General features: G+C 53.6%; 1 protein-coding gene across 2 annotated transcripts; it reads left to right on the top strand.

The window, feature by feature from the left end:
* The first annotated feature begins 8,716 nt into the window (after positions 1-8,716).
* Positions 8,717-18,141, top strand: ZMYND19 (zinc finger MYND-type containing 19). Of its 2 annotated transcripts, none has more exons than XM_064579064.1 (6): positions 8,717-8,880; positions 9,972-10,031; positions 11,136-11,242; positions 11,885-12,025; positions 17,195-17,366; positions 17,541-18,141. In XM_064579064.1, the coding sequence occupies exons 1-6, from the start codon at positions 8,830-8,832 to the stop codon at positions 17,682-17,684; spliced, it is 675 nt and encodes a 224-aa protein (XP_064435134.1). In that variant the 5' UTR covers positions 8,717-8,829; the 3' UTR covers positions 17,685-18,141. The 2 variants fall into 2 exon arrangements, with proteins under 2 accessions (XP_064435134.1, XP_045739571.1); XM_045883615.3 differs by having other exon boundaries at positions 8,721-8,880; positions 17,186-17,366.
* The last annotated feature ends 3,259 nt before the right edge of the window (positions 18,142-21,400 follow it).

The following is a 21,400-nucleotide window of genomic DNA, read 5'->3' as shown; positions in this document are numbered from 1 at the left end:
CCCGCCGCCGCGCTCCGAGCCCCACCCTCCAGGGCCCGCCCCGTCGGGCCCGCCCACCCCGATCCCCCCGGGGCCCGTCTCCTCCCCGCTCGCCCCCCGCCCGCGGGCCCCGGCCCGCCTCGGCCCTGCCCCCAGCCCCGCCAGAGTCCGTCCCACGCCCCTTCTCCCGCCCCTCCACCGACAACTCCTGCCCCGACCCCGACGCCCGCCAGCCGGGCCCGCCCGCGGGGTGGAGATCGGGCGGCGCGCGGGCGCCCCCTGCTGCCGCGGGAAGCGCGGCCGGCTCACCTGTCGAGGGGCGGGCCGGGGCGGGGGGCGGGCTGGGCCGGCGCCCCCTCCCCCGTCCCCGCCCGCTCGCGGCCCGCTCGCGGCGGACGGCTGCCCCGCGGCGGCCGGCGGAAGGACGTCACGGGGGGCGGGCCCCCGGCGCCGGGCGCCGTCTTTCCTGCCGACGGGCCGGGCTCCTGCGGCGGCCCCCGCGCGCCCTCGGGTGGCGGCGGTGTCCCCGGGGAGCGAGTCTCCGGCGGAGGCCGCGGACGGGAGCCCCGCTCAGCCCCGGAGGTGTGGGTGCGGGGCCGTCCGGGCACCGGAGCCGCGAGAACGGCGCCCCGGGGCGGGGTGGGGGAGGAGGGACAGCCTTCTGACCTGCCGTCTCACGGGAGGTCCCTGCGGAGCGGGAACTGGGGAGGGGGGAGAGCTGGGGGGCCCGAGAGGGGGCGCAGCGAGGGAGGGCGAGGCCTGCGCAGGGCAGGGGCAGGGCGCCCACCCGCGCGTTATGCTGCAAACGCCTGAAGGAGGGCGTCAGGGTGGCCCGGGTTTTTGTCCGGAACACCTGCGTGAATGGGTGGCATTTTCTTTTCTTTTTTTTTTTTTTTTTGATTTTATTTATTTGCGAGAGAGAATGAGAGAGAGAGAGCACATGAGAGGGGGGAGGGGCAGAGGGAGAAGCAGGCTCCCCGCCGAGCAGGGAGCCCGATGCTGGACTCGATCCCGGGACTCCAGGATCATGACCTGAGCCGAAGGCAGTCGCCCAACCAACGGAGCCACCCAGGCGCCCCTGGGTGGCATTTTCTAATGGAGAAGACTGGCTTAGATATAAATTGGGGGATGGAACAAAGTTATGATAAGCAGAATCTAAGACGCATGAGTGTGAGGAAGACAAAGGACTACAGATTTGCAGGCCCCTGTTTGAAGATGGTAACTCAGGGCGCTGATGACATCAAGAGTTTGGGGTGAAAGCCACGGAAACCTGATCTAGCCCTCCAGCAAAAGGAGAGGGGCTTACAGGCTGGAGGGATCCCCTGGACCAGGCTGAGGAAAAAGAGGGGCCTGAGGCCCTGGAGGGCCAGGAGTGTGCAGCCAGCACCAGCTCCCCACCCCCCCTCGCTTGGGATTCTGATATTAGGGGTGTGGGGAGAGGTCTGATTGGCCACACTTAAGACATTTCCCTGTCAATACCATGCAAATGGAGACATTCCTGAACTAGGAGTTCAGGGTCCCCCTGGGAATTGGGAGGATTGTGGGCAACCCATAAATGCCCAATGTCCACAACAGAAGTCCAGAAGGGAGTGTTTTGGGAAGGAGTAAGAGATTGTGTTGGCGCTGCTAAAATGAAGTGAAGGACAGAAAATGGCACCCCATACAACTCTGTACCGTCACCCACCCATCCCCGTACCCTCGCTTACACCATCAGCACAAAGGCCCTAACTTCCCTAAGTGCTCCTTTCCTCTTGCTCTCGTGCAGCCCAGGCTTCCTCCTGGAGCCTCTCAAATGTAGATGTTTCTTTTCACACAACCCGCCTATGTCTGGGCCTGGAGTGTGTGCCCCCCTGACTCAGAATAACTTCCAAACCACTTGCACCCTCCTCAAGAGCTCCCAGCTTTAACTCATTTTCTCAGAATGGTAGCCCACCTGCTCCATTGTTACTGTCATCTTCAAAGCCCAGGTCACTCCCCCTTATTTTTTGGTGATTTCAGCTCCTGACTCACTGTCATTCTCTCTAATACCACGGTTGCAGGAATTCTTAGTGACTCCAGAATCCACGTGGGTGATCCTTCCAACCCCTGCCCTCTCTTAAAATGTACCTGGGATTTGTTTTAATCAGGTATGATAAGGTGACAGGCGCAGAGACAACTGCCTCAAAAGAAGAGTTTAGTACTTGTGATTCCCAAGAGGAGGGGGGACATGGGGAAGTACCAGGGTTGGTCAGGAGGCCGAATTTGCTAGGAGACAGCATGGCCCAGAGCCTTCATTGTGTCTTCTGTGAGAAGGAATGGGTGAGGCAGGTTAGGCAAGTTTGAGCAAGCTTAGGATCAGATAGTTTGAATAATTCCGCAGTCTCTAGTTGTCCAGTACCTGGCCCTACAGTGATTCAGGACAGGGGAATACTGGTGTGAGTTTGGTAAAGGAGGTGCTTGGGGGTATGGCCTCTGGATTGGTTGGTTTGGTTTGGGGGTATGGCCTCTGGATTGGTTGGTTTGCATGTGAAAGGTGTGGTCCGAGGCAAGTTGCTATTTCTTGGAATTAGCTAACCCTGGGAGGGGCAGCCTCTCCCCAGCCAGCAAGGTCCCCAAAATGTCAAGGTATCTTATAAGATACAGAAAATAACAACATGATCAGTTAAGCTCTTGTTCCCATGACTCCTCTCCTCCAAGAACCTTCCCCAGGTGACTTAAGCAGCTCTGTCCTCTGGCTTCCTTAGTTTGTCTGCAAAGATGTCTGGCACCAACTTCTCCCATCCCTTTACATTCACGCTGTTCCTCCCATCAGAGGGTAAGTTCCTTCCCCTCCTACTGAATCTGGGCTGGCCCCCTGACTTGCTTTAACTGGCAGAACTGCAATGAAAGAGATGCCATGTAAGTTGCAGGCTCTAAGGAGGCCTTGCAACTTGTTCGCATTCTCTTGGAGTCCTGAGCTACCATTTCAAAATATCTGGTTACCCTGCTGGACAGATCGCAGAGCGAGGAAGAGAGAACGCCTGCATGGGGGCGTGAAACCATCTCAGACTGCCTGCCTCAGTCACACACCCCAATGACTGTGGCTGTAGGAGTGACCCAAATCACCCTGATCTATTATTTATTCTGAAAATCAGGCTGTATTCAGCCAGGAGGCTTTTCCACTCAGTATGGGGTGTGTGGGGTGTGCTGAGGACAGAATATCCAAGATCTCTCTTTCACTTACATGTCTGATGCCTCGACTGAGGCTGGTCAGGTGTCTCTTCCATGAGGCCTCTCCACATGGCTAGTTTGGGGTCCTGCACAGCATTATGGTCTCCAGATAATGAGACTGATTACCTGGAAGCAAGTACCCTAGAGGGAGGAAGGTGAAGCTGCCAGTGCTCAGGCCTGGGCTCAAAAGTCCCAGAACTTTCTACCACATTGAGTGCATTAAAACAGTCACAGGACCAGCGTGGATGAAGCATCACGCACAGGGAGGGGATTGATTGTGAAAATTTGAGACAACCTGCCACACCAGCCAGCTGCAGAAGAACCAAGAGCTGAGCCCAAGCTAGATTACAGAATCATGAGAAAATAAAGTTGTTTTAAACCACTGCATTTTGGGGTGGTTTATTATGCAGCAATAGAGAACTGGGACCGAAACTAGTACTTAGAAGTGAGATACTGCCGTAATAAAATTCTAAAATCTGGCACTGACTTTGGAGCAGATAGCAGGTGGACACTGGCAGTGGGAACTTTGCTGATGGAGGCTGGATGAGGGAGGCCATGTCCAGAATTGGCAAGAAAATGGGGAGCCCATGGCCTGTGGTAACATGGAAGATAGAAAATGCGTCTAATGATCTGATTTTCCTGGCAGAAAACGTAAAGGCCGATTGGCTTTGTTCAGTTATGCTAAAGTGAAATACAAGAGAAAAATGAATTAAAGAAGTAATTGTTCCATGTTCCGGCAGAAGTTAGAGGAAGTATTTCCAAGCCAGGTCTTGCTGAGTTGGAAAATCAAAACTCTCTCATTTCTAGCCTTTCCAGGCAGCAAAAGGTACTGAAGGTAAGAAATGGTGTCATGGTAAAGATTAAATCTGGAGCACTGTCAGCAAAACATGAGAATTATAAAGTAAATTCAAGGGTATAGTTGTATGATACCTTCCTAAGACTTCTGAGGCATATAGGTGGGGGATAGGGAGTCCTTGTTGACCCCCTCAGCCATACAAAAAGGCTCCTAAGAATCTTAAGGTCATTGTCCCACAGCACCTGACTCACAGGCCACAGAAGAGAAGAGCCTTCTCAAAGACATTTGCAGTGGGCGCCTGGGTGGCTCAGTCGGTTAAGCGACTGCCTTCGGCTCAGGTCATGATCCCAGGGTCCTGGGATCAAGTCCCACATCGGGCTCCCTGCTCTGCGGGGAGCCTGCTTCTCCTTCTCCCCCTCCCCCTGCTGGTGTTCCCTCTCTCGCTGTGTCTCTGTCAAATAAATAAATAAAATCTTTAAAAAAAAAAAAAAAAGACATTTGCAGTATAGCTTTTGTCTAGTGAAACAAGTTACAGTTTGATATATAGAAAACCCAGTGGTGTTTTTTTTTTTTTTTAAGGGTTGTATCTGCTTGAAGTAAAATGTAAAATGGACAGATTTTGAAATAAAAGAAGTGTCTGGGACCCTGCTTTCTACCGGCAGGAAGCAGACTGACGAAGCCACTCAGCTGCAAACACAGGCCATTTTCTATGGAAAAGGGGGTCACTGCGAATACAAGGCCCAGTGCCCAGGGGGAGGAACCAAGAACGCTGAAAACAGTAGCCAAGGGAGCTACTTGCAGGGAGCAGATGAGCCCCAATCAAGGAGTACTGTGTCAGGTGTTAGCTGGATTCCAAAATTGCTGTGGAGCAGTGACTAAGGGTATACTCCCCCTTTTTGAACAGGGTGTCTGTTCACTTGCACTGGGCTTCACCACTGAATGTTGGGTGTTGGGGGGCAGGTAATATGCCCTTGGAGCAAAAGGGGCCAAACCCAATGTGCCTTATCCATCTGGCCCTGTTGCACATTACAATATACTGGACTCCAAGCCTAATGCCTTGATGAGATGGTGTTTCTGGGATCACTTGGGAGATGCACTTTTCAAGAGGAAGGAGCATGAATCATTAGAGGCCAGAGGATGGACTGGGGCAGGCTGTTCAACTAGTGCCCCACCCCCCCGCCCCAGTGAACCACACTTCCTACACTTGTGAACAGCCCTCCTACACTGATTTTGGGCTTGCCCTGGTGATTTGCTTTGGCCAGTGGGATACTAGCAAGAATGATCAAGCAGAGGCCCAATAAATGCTTGCACAATGGGACTTGTCACTCAAAGCACAGCCTCCATGCTGGAAGGAAGTCCAGCTATCCTGCCTGGCCATGCAGGGAACCCTGAATAATGAGACATCACACAAAGACAAGTGACATGGAAGACAAATTAGGTGCTCCAGTGAATTCCCAGCTGAGTGCAACCAAAGGAGGGACCCAGCTGACACCATGTGGAACAGAAGACCCCAATCATAGAACTGCAAAAAATGATAAATCAATGTTGTCTTAAGCCATTAGGTTTTAGAGTGGTTGGTTTGCACAAAAGCGTACAGTCATCACCAACAGCCACAGCCCTCATGATCTCAGGTCCACACATCTCTGGCTACCACCTCCTGTCCTGCTAGCCCACTCTCTCTAGTGCCATGACTCCTGCAATTCTTGGGCCCCCACTGGGAGCCCCAACCCATTGGCCCCGCCCCCTCTGTTGTCCTCTCTCCTTTCTTCATTCAGCTCTAACGCCACAGGCAAGCATCTGGGCCACTCTCTTTTAGAACCCCCCTCCGTTCCTGCTCACAGCCACAGTCTTGGCTAAACCCGACCCTCCTCTTTCTCCTTGCCTTCTTTGCAGCAGCCTACATAGGCTGGAGAAAAACACACAGTCGCACTGACTAGCACCCTAAACATTGCTGGGCCATCCTACTGCCTTTTTCTACTTCTCTCCTAGACAGTTACATCACTCCTGGACCTCTCTCCTTGCCCTGCCAACATTTGCTCCCCTGTCCTCACTTTCAACTGATGACTTTGTTTTCTACTTATATGAGAAAGTAGAAAGTTCTCATCAGCAGAGAACTTCCCCAAACTCCTACCTCCATACCCACTTGCCTTCCAGAACTCTACATCAGACTCTCCTTTGTACTGAGCTGAACCACCCATGCTCCTATCTAACTCCCTAGCCCTACCCAACTCCCTAGCCCTACCCTCACCAGCGATTCTCCTCTATGGGATCACTCCTGTTGGTGAGCAAACATGCCGTCTCCTCTCCCAGTATAAAACCAACAATCTCTCCACTTCCCTTCTCTTTCCAGTTTTGGCCCCATTTCTCTGCTCCTGTTTTTAGCAAAAACACCTCAGAAGAGTTTTCTGTCTCACAGCCTCCAATCTCCTCTTATCACTCCCTTTTAACCCCTTAGAGAGACGTAGTCTGCCATCACTCCATCAAGAGCTGTACTTGCCAAAGCAACCAGTGTCCTTGTCTTGTTCAGTTATTAATTCCCGACCCTAACCTTACAGGACCTATCAGCAGCACCTGACATGGCTGATCCCTCTCTTTCACATAGTCTTTACTTGGCTCCCAAGCTACCACCCTCTCCTAGTTTTCCTCTTACTTGACATCTCCCTCTCTTTACGGGCTCCTCCTCTTTTCAACCTCTCTTCCCCCTTTATAAGGGAGTACCCAGGCTCAGTCTTTGACCTCTCCTTTGCTATCCATATTTTTTTTTAAGATTTTATTTATTTATTTGAGAGACAGAGCAGGACAAGGGAGAGGCACAGAGGGAGAGGGAGAAGCAGGCTCCCCTCTGAGCAGGGATCCTGACGTGGGGCTCAATGCCAGGACCCTGGGATCATGACCTGAGCCGAAGGAAGACGCTTCAGCGACTGAGCCACCCAGGTGCCCCACAGCATTTTCTTCCAATGTGATCTCATCCAGTTGCATGGCTTTAAATACAACAAATGTGCTACTGAATGCCAAGTTTATGCCCCAGGCTGGACAGCTCCCCTGAACTCTATACTCATATATTCAATTGTTTTGCAACCTTAACATGTAGCATGAACAAGAAATTCATTTTTATTTTGCTAAGCCACTGAGAATTTGGGGTTGTGACTGAAGCATAAACATGGCTAACCAGATTTCTACAGAACATTGGCCCCATGTGTCCAAACACCCATTACCTCTTGGCTAGCTACTTGTATTCACTTGCTAAATAGCCTTCCTGCTTCCAATCTTTCCCCCTAAACTACCGTGCCCATCAGCCAGCTTGATTCATGGAAAAACTACTCCTCTATTAAAATCCTCCAATGGCGTCATTTTTCTAAGTGTAAAAGTCAAAGTCCTTATACGAGCCTACTAACTCCCCTCTGGCCCCTCACATCTCTGATCTTGACCTGTTTCTGTCCTGCACTCCTGTCTGGTCACAATGGACACCCCACTTTTCAAACATCCCAGCTCAGGGCCTTTGCACTGGCTCTTTCCCCAAATGCCCACATGGCTCTCTCTCCTTACACTGTTCAAATTGACTTGTCAATAGGGCACTCCCTGCCCACCACCTTCCCGAGGACTCCAACCCCTAATGCTGACCTACTTGTTTCCCCCACAGCATTTATCATTTTCGCATCGGACTTATTTATCATGGGACTTTTCTGCTTCCCTAACTGATATATGACCAGGGATTTTTGTTTTGTGCACTGGTGTAGTTTCAGGGGTGTGTGTGTGTGGGGGGGGGGTGAAAGCCCAGCTGGAGTGGTCGTCAGGAAACAAGGGTGGTAGCCCCCAAAGTCCTCATGCCCTGGAGTGCCTGTTTAGGAGGGAGCTGGACCAAGCTGTTCAGCTGCTGGCACATCACCACACCTTCCTTAGTTAAGCAGCCGGAGACCTGGGGAAGGTTGGGGTAGCCTGAGGATGGGCTGTGTGGGGAAACCCCGGGCCACCGTGGTCCTCAGCTGGGCCCCTGTGAGGAGGTGGTGGGTGGCCAAGGAGGAAGGAGGGCGGGCAGGTGCCCAAGTCCTTTAGGCGCTTGGCTCCCCAGCCCCTACTCCGCAGCGCCTCCCACCTCGCGCCTCCTGCACGTTGTCCTGCAAAGGGGGCCCGTTTACGGGGAGCCTCAGCGAGTCCCGCAGAAACCCCAACCTGCAGGGCCCTCCCGCCGGCCCCTCCGCGAGGGGTCGAGAGTCGGGAGCACGGTCCGAGCCGCAGTCCCGGCGTGGGGATGCGAAGCTGGGCGCGAGACCGGGGGCCGCCGGGCTGGTCGCGGGGTCGGAAGCTAGGTGCGGAGTCCGGGGCCGGGCGTGGGGTCCGGCGCTGGGTCCGAGCCTAGAACCGGCAGCCGGGAGCAAGGCGCCGAAGCGCGACCTCCAGCACAAAGCTTCCCGCGAAACTGACGTAGCGCGGGGCGGCCGCGCAGGCACCGCCCCCGGCCGACCCCTCCCCCGCGCTCCCTCCGCTCCTCAATGCGCCGGCGCACTCTCCCTCCTCCCATTGGCCACGGCGTGGCGGCGCGCGCCGGCAGGCGCAGTGCGCGCCCCGCGATTGGCGGGTCGGCGGCGGGCGGGGGGTGTGTCGGCGCCACGCCCCGCCTCCGGCTCCGCTCGCGGTGGTGCGCGGGGCGGCGGCGGCGTCGTCGGCGGCGGCGGCGGCGCGTGGCAGGTCCGGCGGGCGCGAGGCGGCGGCGGCCCGAGCCCGGCCCAGCCTCGTCCCGCCTGGCCCCGACCCCGGCCCGCCGGCCCGGCCCACCCGGCGCGCCGCGGCGCCGCCCCGGCCCGGCCCCGGTCCCGGCCCGGCGCCTCCCGAGGGAGCGGCGCCGCCGGCCGAGCGCAGGCCCGGCCATGACCGACTTCAAATTGGGCATCGTGCGGCTCGGCCGGGTGGCCGGGAAGGTGAGCGGAGCGGAGCGCGGGGCCCGGGGCCGGAGCGCGGGGCCGGGGCCGCGGGGCCGGGGGGATGCGGGCCGGGCGGGCGGGCGGGCTGGCGGCGGGTCCCCGCGGGCCAGGACGGGGCTGGCGGCCGCGGGCAGCGCAGCGCCCTTCCTGGGCGGCCCGCTCGCTCGTTGGCGAGATAGTGTGCGTGCGTCTCAGTGCCTGGCAGTCCGTAGTGGGGTTTCGCGCAGGGTTCCCGCTGCCGGCGGTGGTCGTGTCCGGACGAGCCTCGGTGGGCCTCCCAGAGCAGGGCCTCCCTCTGCTTCTCTCCCTGACCTGGCCCCGCCCTCCGCGTGTTCGAGGCTGGGGCTTCCTGGCACCTGTGGGCATTGAGGCTTGGCTGTTTCCAGGAGCCGGCCGGCCGTGCAGCTGCTCCAGCCACGGACCTTACCCTGGATGGGAACCCTGTTCCCATCACCAGCGGCGGAAGCTTCTGGTGGGAGAGAGGAGCAGAGGCAGTCAGATGAAGGTAAAACCGGCTTAGATCTTAGAAAAAGGCTTTCCGAGCGAGAATGAGACTAGTCCGTTTGGGGGACTGCTTGCTGCCTCTCCTGCAAGAGGAATGTGGCTTTTTACCTGAGGAAGGGTGGGCTCCCCGTCAGCTCTGAGACCCCTTCTAACTCAGTGACTGGTTGTGTTGATATCACCCCCTAGAACTGTTATTTGGAACACTTCAGACAGAAAACAAACAATTCAGTGTGTACTGCCACCCGTCTTAATAAATAAACGTTAATTGAAACCTTCTGGATGTTCTGCCTCAATCCAGGGCCCCTTCCTCTCTTCTGCGGAAGCCGGCCTCTCCGATTAGGTTTATTGGCACGTTAAAACACACAGCTTAGAGGTTAGCCGGCTCAGTGGCACTTAGGGTTTAGGCTCGTGTGGATGGGAAGCGAAGCCTGATACCCGCTCCTCTGGTGCAGTCCTGAGTGGGAAATAGCCACCGGCTTTTTGGGGTAGGCTGCCTCATGTAGCCGGAAGGGGCCATTTCTGTCTGTTACTGATACTTTGCTGTGACCCTGAAGGTAACGTTTTGAAACATGGTTAATTTCCAGACCAAGTACACACTGATAGATGAGCAAGATATCCCGCTGGTGGAGGGCTACTCCTTTGAGGTAAGGGTGGCTGTTTCTCTGCTGGCCTGCTTCAGTCAGAGCCGGGGAGGGTCATGAGGGATGGGTTTTAGCCCCTGTGAGGGCAACCTGGCTTTCACTGTCCAGTGGAGCCCCACCACCACCACTGTGATGTTGGTCCTCCCCCACTTTCACCCTGGTTGCTGACTCTTTCTGAAAACAGATCAAATTGTGTCATGTTTGTGATTGAATGTTCAATTGGACAAGCTCTGACTCCCTAGGACACTGTCCAGTGCCACCTCACCTTTCCTCTGGCCTGGCCCCACCGTCCCTCCTGTGCCCTGGTGCTCTCCATTCTCTCATCTTCCTGAGCTCCCTTGCCTTCTGCTGTTCTCTGCTTGATGAGCTTCTGTTCACTGGCCAGTCCTTACCTACCGGCCCCTCCCCTTTGTAAATCCTCCAGGAGCCTGTGGACCCACTGCACTTTCATCTCAGCCCCTCATGCTTTTATAGTGCAGATGACCCTTGAACAACATGAGTTTGAACTGCACAGATTAACTTAGATGTGGGTTTGGCTTTTTTGGTTTTGGGGTTTGCTTTTTTTTTTTTTATAAACATACTCCAGTACTTTCTTTTGAAAATGTTTTCTTTTCTCTAGTTTTAACTTCTTGTAAGAATATAGCACATGATACCTGTAACGTACAAAGTATGTATATTAGCTGTCTCTGTTATTGGTAAGGTTTCTAGTCAAGAGCAAACTATCAGTAAAGTATCCGAAAGTTAAAAGTCATATGTGGATTTTCAACTGTGTGGGGGTTCAGTGTGTCTTACCCCTATATGTTCAGGGGTCAACTGTTAGTTACTTGTTCAAGGATTTCTCTCACCGAATTGTGGGTGTTTTTCTAAGAATAGGAAAATTTATTTCTCTGTGTCCACAGTCTTCTGCAGAGTGGTTTGTGAGTGTGTGCTTGTTGGGATACGGGGCTGGCTTCCATGTCTGGGAGCCTCTGCAGAGCCCTGGGTCCCAGAAACAGGCCTCATTATGTGCCCTGGCTTGTTTGTTTCACTTCATTTCTTTAAGAGGGATTCAAAATGTAGCTGAGAATCGGAGGCTTTGTAACAGACCTTTTCCTTGTTTTTTCTCAGGCCCGGATGGAAGTAGATGCAGATGGAAATGGTGCTAAGATATTTGCGTATGCCTTTGACAAAAACCGAGGAAGAGGGTCAGGAAGGCTCCTCCACGAGCTGCTGTGGTAGGTATTTTCCAGCTGCTTGTTTGCCATTTGGGTCCTGCGTGAGCCATGTTGTGTACAGGGTGCATGGAGCCTGTGGAGCAACCTGCCCTTGTTGACACAAGGTGCTTTCCCCGAGTCCTGCTCCCCCTACCATCCCTTGCCTACTTTTGTGTCATTGCCGCAACCCGGAGGAATTGCTCATTTGCGTCTTGTACCACTGATGGAGCAGCCTAAAAGTGCACTTGCTGCTCAGCTACTTGCTCCAGACACAGCCTCCTCTGGGGTAGGGTGGGGTCTGCTCCCGCTACCGTGTTCTTGCTGAGCTTGTTAGTGGGATGTGAGGAACGACCAACACCTCTCCTGGCGTCCATGGTGGAGTTCCAAAATGCTTCGAAATACTCAGGTGAGGTGTTCTCTAGGCTGTGTGTTTGATAGTTGGGGGTTCCATCCTGGCTTCTTGCAGCCTAGCTCTTAAATCAAGGGCCTGAACTGGCAACGTGGTCCATCTTGTTTGGCCACAGACTCACATACTTGGATTCCTCTCAGCAGCCTTGCTCCTGACTGTCCCCATCAGTGTGGCGAGGGGCCAGTTCAGACCCCATGGCTGAAGTGTTTGGGAAGGCCTGAGGCGGCTGATTGCGAGAGTTGTCTGTTTCCTAGGGAGCGGCACAGGGGAGGCATTGCTCCCGGGTTTCAGGTGGTGCACCTCAATGCTGTGACTGTGGACAACCGCCTGGACAACCTACAGCTGGTGCCTTGGGGCTGGCGGCCCAAAGCTGAAGAGACATCCAGCAAACAAAGGTGGGTCTCCTCAGGGCCTCCTGAAGCCAGCGGAGGTGCCTCCGGGGGGAAAGCCCTCCTCCAGGCTCTTGTGTGTTTTCGTTTGTTTTTGTTTTTTGAAGATTTTATTTAGCACCTGGGTGGCTCAGTCGTAAAGCGTCTGCCTTCAGCTCAGGTCACCAAGCCCTGCATCAGGCTCTCTGCTCGGCAGGAAGCCTGCTTCTCCCTCTCCCATTCCCCCTGCTTGTGTTCCCTCTCTCGCTGTGTCTCTCTCTGTCAAATAAATAAATAAAATCTTAAAAAAAAAAAAAAAGATTTTGTTTATTATTTGAGAGAGAGAGAGCACAGGGAGAAGCAGGCTCCCCGCTGAGCAGGGAGCCCAACGCGGGGCCGGATCCCAGGATCCTGGGATCATGACCTGAGCCGACAGCAGCTGCTTAACCGACTGAACCACCCTGGTGCCCCATCCTCCAGGCTCTTGTTACCAAGAGGGCTCATGTCTCTACTCTGCGTTCTGATGCTTCTGTGAGAGTGGAGACCTTGGTTATTTTCCCTCAAAGTGTGGGACCCTTGTTTTCTTCATGGGGGTGGGATACCATTTTGATGGTTATATTTTGGGTTGGTTTTCTAATGATTGGCTCTAGTGGGGAGAAGGGTTGTCTGGGCTGGATGCTTGCACATGAGCAGGACTTCTGCTCCATACCCCTGAGAAAAGTTGGACGTCTTTATCTTAAGGATGCCCCTGTACACACACATGCGTCTTTTTGTCATGCTCTTTGTCTAAACACCTCACCTAGGTAGTGGTTTAAAAGAAGCAAGACATGGGGCACCTGAGTGGCTCAGTTGGTTAAGCAGCTGCCTTTGGCTCAGGTCATGTTCCCCGGGGTCCTGGGATCGAGCCCCATGATGGGCTCCCTGCTCAGCAGGGAGTCTGCTTCTCCCTCTGCCCCTCCCCCCTGCTTGTGCTCTCTCGCTTGCTCTTTCTCGAATAAATAAATAAGTTCTTTAAAAGAAGCAAGGCAATGTGGTTTGGGGACTCTGCTGTTCAGCCTCCACCTCTGTGTGGTCCTGAGAACAGTGCTTCTGCTCAGGATAGCATAGGTATCCCACTTGGGCAAGTAGGATGCTGAGAGCAGTTCCCATGGCCCCAAGAACAGCCCAGGTATGAGCTTCATGGAGCCCTTGGGAAGAGCTGGGGAACCAGCAGGATGGGAGTTGGGAGCTGAAATGAGCCAGGATGTTCTTGGCCATGTGTACATCATCTCTGGGCTCACAGGGGCTCTCTGGGGTTTGTGCATGCCCTCGGGCCTCTGGGAAGCGTCTTTCATCAAACAAAACGAAGACAGTGTTATCAACAGAAGGGTAAGGGCAGCTCAGGAGGCAAATCAGCGTCCATAGATTTTCTCCTGGGTTGTCCAGCATGGACGCTTGTAAAGTGTGAGCACTGGGACCTGCCCCTACAACACCAGAGAGGTTTCCCCACTGCAGACCTAGGAGGCACTGTCTACCCCTTCACCCAGCAGTGCATCTGCTCCTTCCAGGACCTCTGGGTTATGAAGTCTGTCACTTTAGGCCTTTGTGTGACTCATGATTTGGCCAATCTGTGGCTGAATGTTACATTTACTCATCTGAACACCCTTTATGGTTATAAGATAACCACAGTTGGGAACACGTTTGGGAAAGGGTCCATTACGCCCCAGGCTACCCTGTCCAGTGGTCTCTACCGGGTCATGGCCTGGCTGCCCCCATTCTCCGCTAAGCTCCTCCTGGGAAGCCCAGGACTGAGGCTGTGCTCTTGAGGCTCTCTCCTTTGTGACCTCCGAGGAGCCGATCTAGTGGTGCCATCCTTAGTTTGTCCAAGGCTAGGGATTTAGACCCTCGGCAGTGGTCACACCATTTGTGGGTCAGAGCCAGCCTGAGTGCAGCCCGAACTCCCAGCTGGCCTGGGCATTGTGTGTCCTTCTGTTTCTCAGCTGGTGGCCTCCACATGGCTGGTTCTTATGGTGGGAATCGGCCTGTCTGTGAGGCCAGGAATATGGCACCATGGATTCTCCCAGGCCTGCACATCCCGCCTGGCTTTCCTTCCGTGTGGGGGCCACAAGGGCGGCTCATCTGTTGGGGGAGGGAAGGGCCTCTTTGTCAAAGTGTGTTTTCTTTCCTTGCTGCTTTTAAAAGCCGGCTGGGGCCAAAACTTGCCTCTGTCTTGTAGGACTTCATTGAAGGGCTCAGAAGGCAGCCAGCAGCCTCCTACCTCCTGACTCTTCCCTTTAAAAAATTTTTCTTATTCTGGTAAAATGCATATAAGATTTACCATCTTAACCATTTTTTTTTTTAAGATTTATACATATATATATTTTTTTAAGATTTTATTTATTTATCTGACAGAGAGACAGCAAGAGAGAGAACACAAGCAAGGGGAGTGGGAGAGGGAGAAGCAGGCTACCCAACGAGCAGGGAGCCCGATGTGGGGCTCGATCCCAGGACCCTGGGATCACGACCTGAGCCGAAGGCAGACGCTTAACGACTGAGCCACCCAGGCGCCCCAAGATTTATATATTTTAGAGAGAGAGTGTGCATGTGTGAGTGTGTACCCAGGGGTGGGTGGGGCAGGAAGGGGCAGAGGGAGAGGGAGAGAGAATCTCAAGCAGGCTCGGGCTGAGCGGGAGCTCCATCCCACAATCATAAGATCATGACCTGAGCCGAAACCAAAAGTCAGGCACTCAAGTGACTTCGCCACCCAGGTGCCCCCATCTTAACCATTTTTGAATGTTCAGTTCAGTGGCATCGAATACACCCACATGGCTGTAAAACCATCCCCACCATCCATCCGTTTTTCAGAACTTTTCCATTGTCCACCCAAACACAGACCCCTCCCATCCCCAAGCCTCCACCCTCCCGTTCTCCGTTTCTGGATCTGATTTCTCTAGGGCCTCCTGGGAGTAGAATCCTGCAGGATTTGTCTTTTTGTGACAGGCTTATCTCAGCACAGTGTCGTCAAGGTCTGTCCGTGGTATTGCCTTTGTCTGGATTTCCATCCTTTTTAAGATTGAATGATAATCCATTATATTTATATACCCCATTTTACCTATTTGTGTGTTGACGACAACGGACACTTGGGTCATTTTCGTGTTTTATCTGTTGTGAATAATGCTGCCGTGAACATGAAAGTACAAATGTCTCTTTAAGATCCTGCTTTCAGGGGCGCCTGGGTGGCTCAGATGGTTAAGCGTCTGCCTTCAGCTCAGGTCATGATCTCAGGGTCCTGGGATCGAGTCCCGCATCGGGTTCCCTGCTCCGCGGGGAGCCTGCTTCTCCCTCTGCCTCTGCCTCTCTCTCTCTGTCTCTAATGAATAAATAAATAAAATCTAAAAAAAAAAAGATCCTGCTTTCAGTTTGTTTGAGTATATGCCCAGCAGTGCAATTGCAGGATTGTAGGATAGTTTTATTTTTAACTTTTTGAGGAACCACCATAATGTTTTCCACAGTGTCCACCGTTTTAAATTCCCGCCAACAGTGCGTAGGGGTTCCAGTTTCTCCACATCCTCGCCAATACTTAGTACACTCTGGTTTTTGTTTTGTTTTGTTTTAAGGAATAGTCATCCTAAAGAGTGTGAGGTGATATCTCATTGTGGTTTTGATTTGCATTTTCCTGATGATGAGTGATGATGAGCATCTTTTCATGTGCCTGTTGGCCATTTGTACGTCTTTTTATAGAGGAGTGTATTACGGTCTTTTGCCTATTTTTAGAGATTTCTTTATTTATTGGGGCGTGGGGGAGGGAGAGAGCAAATCTCAACAGACTTCCCACTGAGCATGGAGCCCAGTGCTGGGCTCAGTCTCATGACCCTAAGGTCATGACCTGAGCTGAAATTAAGAGACGCTTAACTGACTGGGCCACCCAGGCTCCCTTTGCCTCTTTTTAAATCTGGTTGTTTGGTTTTTTTCTTGTTGAGTTATGGGAGCTCTTTATATATTCTGGATATTAATTTCTTATCAAATACATGATTTGCATATATTTTCCCTCATTTTGTGGGTTGCCTTTTTAGCTCTGTGGATAGTGCCCTTTTTTTTGTTGTTCTTCTAAGTAAGCTTCAGGCCCAACATGGGGCTTGAACTCATCACCCCAACATCAAGAGTTAATGGCCTCTGATGCATCACAGACCTGTACCCCTGAAACAAATAATACATTATATGTTAAAAAAAAAAAAAAGATAGTAGGAAGGGAAAAATGAAGGGGGTAAATCGGAGGGGGAGACGAACCATGAGAGACTATGGACTCTGAGAAACAAACTGAGGGTTCTAGAGGGGAGGGGGGTGGGGGGATGTGTGAGCCTGGTGATGGGAATTAAGGAGGGCACGTTCTGCATGGAGCACTGGGTATTATATGCAAACAATGAATCATGGATCACTATGTAATGTATGGTGATTAACATAACATAATAAAATAAAATTAAAAAAAAAAAAAAAAGACTTATGGCCTCTACCCTACTGACTGAGCCAGCCAGGCGCCCTGAGGTCCTACGTTAAAGTTCTTGATCCATTTTGAATTAATTTTTGTATATAACCTAGTTTCTCCAGGCCTGGCCCCCATGGGGGTGGTGGGGTGAAGGGGGTGTTAACCTGCTCCTTTGGAACCCAGCACCAGGGCGGGCTGCTGACTGTCTGCACTTGTCCCACCCAACCTGTGCTCCCGTAGGGACTGTTGGGGTGCCTCAGTTCTAGCATCGGGTGGGATTCTTGAGTTGTAAGCTTCTGGTCCACTAAGGACATAGAGCAGCTCACAGCATCGAAGGGCAGGTGGCCGGGGCAGAAGCACGTGCCTCTGGGGCCATGATCAAGGAAAAGGGCTTCGAGGCCTTGCTCGGGTGGCCAGACTTGGCCATGTCCCTGTCCTGAGACCCCATGTTCTCTCTGCCTGCCGTGTGCCTGTCAGTCCCAGATTTGGGGGGATTGAGGAGTGAGGTAGACATAGCCCTGCTCTGTACCTTTTAGTGGGTGGATACCTGATGTCACACAGAGATAAGCCCCACTACATAGTTGGGGGGGGTGGCCAAAGAAAAGCCAGGTTGTCGTAAAAACCAAGCAAGGGTAACAGTTTGTCCTGGAGTCATGTCATTGTCATGTCCCTGCTTTGACCGTGTCTGGCTGGAGTGTACCGAACCGTCTGCTTTTCCTTTCGAGGGAGCAAAGCTTATACTGGCTGGCGATCCAGCAGCTTCCCACTGACCCCATAGAGGAGCAGTTCCCCGTCCTGAACGTGACCCGGTACTATAACGCCAACGGGGACGTGGTGGAAGAGGAGGAGAACTCCTGCACCTACTACGAGTGCCATTACCCTCCCTGCACGATGATCGAGAAGCAGGTACCAGTGCGGCCGCGAGGGCTGGCCCACACCCCGCTGTCCTAGCCCCTCTCCAGCGTGGTGGCTTCAGGGCATGGGGGTGCCGGGTCCTGTCTGGTTGGGACGTGGCGTCTGCCCCACAGCTGGCCCCGTGGTGCGACGGCGAAGCCACGGTGGTTGTGTGTGTGCTTTCAGCTCCGCGAGTTCAACATCTGCGGGCGCTGCCAGGTGGCCCGGTACTGCGGCTCTCAGTGCCAGCAGAAGGACTGGCCAGCTCACAAGAAACACTGCCGGGAGAAGAAGCGCCCCTTCCAGCACGAGCTCGAGCCAGAGCGATGACCGGGCTTCCTGAGCTTCCTTGGGCGCAGCAGACACGACTGGTGGTTGACCTGAAGGTGTGAAGGAGCCGGTGACGCGCACCCAGGGCCGCCGCCACGGAGGCCCCTCGTCGTGGGTACTTTGTGTGGGCACAGCGCTCCCCGCGGTGTTCCGCTCCAAGCAGAGACAGCTGGGGAGGCTCCCACCAGGACGCTTCTCATTATTTATATGTTAATATGTTTGTAAACTCATGTACAGTTTTTTTGGGGGGAGGCAGTGGGAGGGTTAGAAATTACAAATAGAATCATTTGCTGTAATTCTCAAATGGCAAACGGTCGGGCCACATGTTTAAAAAGTCTAAAAAGTGTCACGTAGCAGAAGCTTCTCCCGGGCAGCTGCAGCCCCGAGGAGCGCGGCCTGCATGGGGCCGTATCTCCAAGGCACAGTAAAGGGGTGGAATCATCGAGTGCCTCAGCCATTCTGTGCTCTCCTTTTTGCCTTTAATGCCGTCGAGGTTTATTTTGGAATGAATCAAGGTGGTCCGGGCGTGGGGGGTGGGGGTTGCCTTTATTCCTGGGTTGAGAGAGAGGAGGCAGGCAGGGAACGTGAGACCAGACTGTGCTTGTCCCGTGGCAGGAGTTCCTGGGGGTGTTGGAGTAGGCAGCCCCGTTTAGTGGGCATGGAATGTTCTTGGCCCTGGCACAGGTAAATTCTCACCTGGATTCATGCACTGAGTGGCGGAGCTTCTGCCCAGCAGACCCCCTGAGGTCCTGCCTGTGCATTGGAGTAGCCAGGGTGAGTGAGTGCTGCCTCCCTGTCTACTCTGCTGGGCTCCCTCTCCCAGGGAGCCACAGGTGTCCGAAGGCTGGGCGGTGTCTCCTCCACCTTGCAGAACCACCTGAGGGCAATGAGCCAGGCTCTGCGCCTGGAAACTTACTGGTCTCCAGATCCAGCCAGTCAGCCAGCCAGCCAGCCTGCTAGAGGCTTTACTTCCTGGGAAATTGAAGGCTGGCCATTCCACCTGACTGTGTGTCCTGGGCCATCCCTTTCCCCATGTTGGTCCCAGGGGTTCCTGCTACGCTGTCCCTGGTGCAGCTCTTCTGTCATCTTCAGTGCGTTCCATCTGCCTTGTGTGTTTTCATTTCCCTGGCTGGGGACAGCCTCTTGGTGTCCTCGGTTTGTGAGTTGAGCTTCTGGTAGGTTCTTTTGCAGTCCTGGGGCAGTATGTCTTGGAGAGCAGGACTGGGGAAATCAGGTGAAGACAACATACAGGGCGCAGGAGGGCTCATTCCTAACTCCGAGGGAGGGTCTCTGAAGGTGAGAGAACCCCACCTGCTCCCCTTTGCCAGTCTGTGGGTTAGGTGCAGCATATTTTCTAGGCCAGGGACATCTTTGCTCCATAGGTGAGGTCTACTCTAGGTCTCTCCTGACCCTAGGTTGAGTAGTAACGGGGGCTCAGAAACCTACTGGGGAGGGGGATATGTGTGACCCAGAGAGACAGTCCTGCAGACAGCAGTTGGCTTGAGCCCTTGAGACGTTCCGAGGGCTGGTGTAGGCCGGCATGTTGGGGTTTGGGTGGGCTTCCAGGCGCAGGGCCTTGAGTGTGCGCAGGCAGCGTGCTTTCAAAGGCTCCTGGGGTGAGGAGGCACCAGACCAGAGGCTGGATTTTGCCTGTGTTCTTTGTGTGTGGGCACTTCAGCCTGTCTGCATCCCCTGACCCGCACACATTGTCCTGTGGTCAGCTACTCATCAGAAAATTACATCGAAAGGTCTCAGTGGCCCTGTAGGACAGCGCACCAGGTCCTGACACACGACTGGTCTCTTCCACGTCCCGCGGCTCATCTGGAATAGCGTTGGCCGAGGCGTTGCTGTCCACTGTGGCTGCTTCAGGCAGGTGCTGCAGCTGGTAGCTGTTCCCTATCCAACTGGGCTACTCCCCTGGCCTGTGTGTTAGAGACCCCCCCACATCTGTGCTGGGGAAGTGGGCTGGAGCTTGGAAGGTGGCCACAAGGTTCTAAAGCTGCCTGTGTAGTGACTCCTTCCCTTTGCTTTCATCATTGCTGTGGCCCCCTGGAGTGCACGCTGTCATGAAGGTGCTATAGGATCCATAGACCGCTCTCAATCCCTGTTTGCTTCCCTTGTCCCTTCTCTGATACCAGCCCCTGGTTTCTTTTCTCCTCTGATGGCCCCCAGTCTCTTGATCTTTGTAGCTATGCATCTGAGAGTAAGGTTAACATTCAGATGGTTAAAATAAGGGACTTGTGTAATTGTGGAGCTGCTTGACTTTTAAGATTTTTATTTATCTGAGAGAGAAAGAACATGATGGTGGGCGGGGGGAGGCAAAAGGAGAGGGAGAAGCAGACCCCTGATGTGGAGCTCCATCCCAGGACCCTGGGATCATGACCCGAGCCGAAGGCAGACACTTAACTGACTGAGCCAGCCAGGCGTCCCTGACTTTTTTTTTTTTTTTTTAAGATTTTATTTGTTAGAGCATAAGCAGGGGGAGTGGCAGGCAGAGAGACAAGCAGGCTTCCCACTGAGCAAGCAGCCCGATGCGGGACTCGATCCCAGGACCCCGGGATCACGACCCGAGCTGAAGGCAGACGCCTAACTGGCAGCCACCTAGGCATTCCCCCCGCCCTTTTTTTTTAAGATTTTATTTATTTAAGGGAGAGAGAGCACGGGCAGGGGGAGGGGCAGAGGGAGAAGCAGACTCCCCGCTGAGCAGGGAGCCCCACGCGGGGCTCGATCTCAGGACCCTGAGAGCATGACCTGAGCCAAAGGTAAACGCTGCACTGAGCCACCCAGGTGCCCTGACTTTTTTTTTTTTTTAAGATTTTTTTTTTTAAAGTAATCTCTATACCCAGTGTGGGGCTGAAACTCATGACCCTAAGATCAAGAGTTGAATATTCTACCAAATGAGCCAGCCATGCTCCCTTTGACCATTTCTTGTACCAGGTACAGGTGTGTGGTTCTCCCATTTTGGACAGTCCTGTTTCTTCCTGATCAGTCAGCTGCCCTCTGAGCTGCTGACTCACAGCTGTATTTCCAGCCAAAGCCCTACTTCAAAAACCACAGGCTGGGTACCCAGGTATCCATGTAGATTTCAACGTCAGCCAGTCCAGTTACCTGGGGCTATCATAACAAAGTATCACAAACTAGATGGCTTAAAACAACAATGTATCATCCCATTTGTGGAGGTCAGAAGTCCCAAATCAAGGTGTTGGCAGGACCATGCTCCCTCTGAAGACACATGGGAAAGGCCTCTCCCAACTTCTGGCAGTTTCAGGTGTCCCTTGCCTTGTGGATGCATCATCCCCAAACTGTTTTTATGTTGTCTTCCCTGTGTGGGTCTGTCCCTGAGAGACCAAATCACCCCTTCATAAAGGTAGCAGTCATATTGGATAGGGCCCACCTTAATGGCCTAATTTTAACTGGATTACCTCTGTAAAGACCCTCTTTCCAAATGTCACATTCTGTGGTGCTGTGGGATAGGACTTCGACATATCTTTTTGGAGAGACACAACTCAGTCCATCCTTAACAGTGCCCAAAGCTTGCCTTCCCCAAACCTCTTCTGTAGAATATGTTCATTTTCGTGAATGGCAGCAGCGTCTGCTCAGTCTCCCAGATCAGATCCTGGCTGTGCTGGGTGTCCTCCGAGCCCTGCCCCTTGGGCCCAGATGCTGGCTCTTCTCCAGGCCCTCTGTCCACCTTCCGCCCACCACCCCAGCCGGCG

This window comes from Mirounga angustirostris, unplaced genomic scaffold (assembly GCF_029215605.1).
Source record: "Mirounga angustirostris isolate CCGP_5_RB_7025 unplaced genomic scaffold, mMirAng1.0.hap1 SCAF_15, whole genome shotgun sequence".
In the NCBI taxonomy this organism is placed as follows: Eukaryota; Metazoa; Chordata; class Mammalia; order Carnivora; family Phocidae; genus Mirounga; species Mirounga angustirostris.
This window is presented reverse-complemented; position numbering and strand designations above follow the sequence as displayed.

Coding starts and splice junctions, on each gene's coding strand:
- ZMYND19 (XM_045883615.3), top strand. CDS start 8,830: ATGACCGACTTCAAATTGGGCATCGTGCGGCTCGGCCGGGTGGCCGGG. Junction 11,243..11,884: donor CTCCTCCACGAGCTGCTGTG/GTAGGTATTTTC, acceptor TCTGTTTCCTAG/GGAGCGGCACAGGGGAGGCA. Junction 12,026..17,185: donor GAGACATCCAGCAAACAAAG/GTGGGTCTCCTC, acceptor TTTCCTTTCGAG/GGAGCAAAGCTTATACTGGC.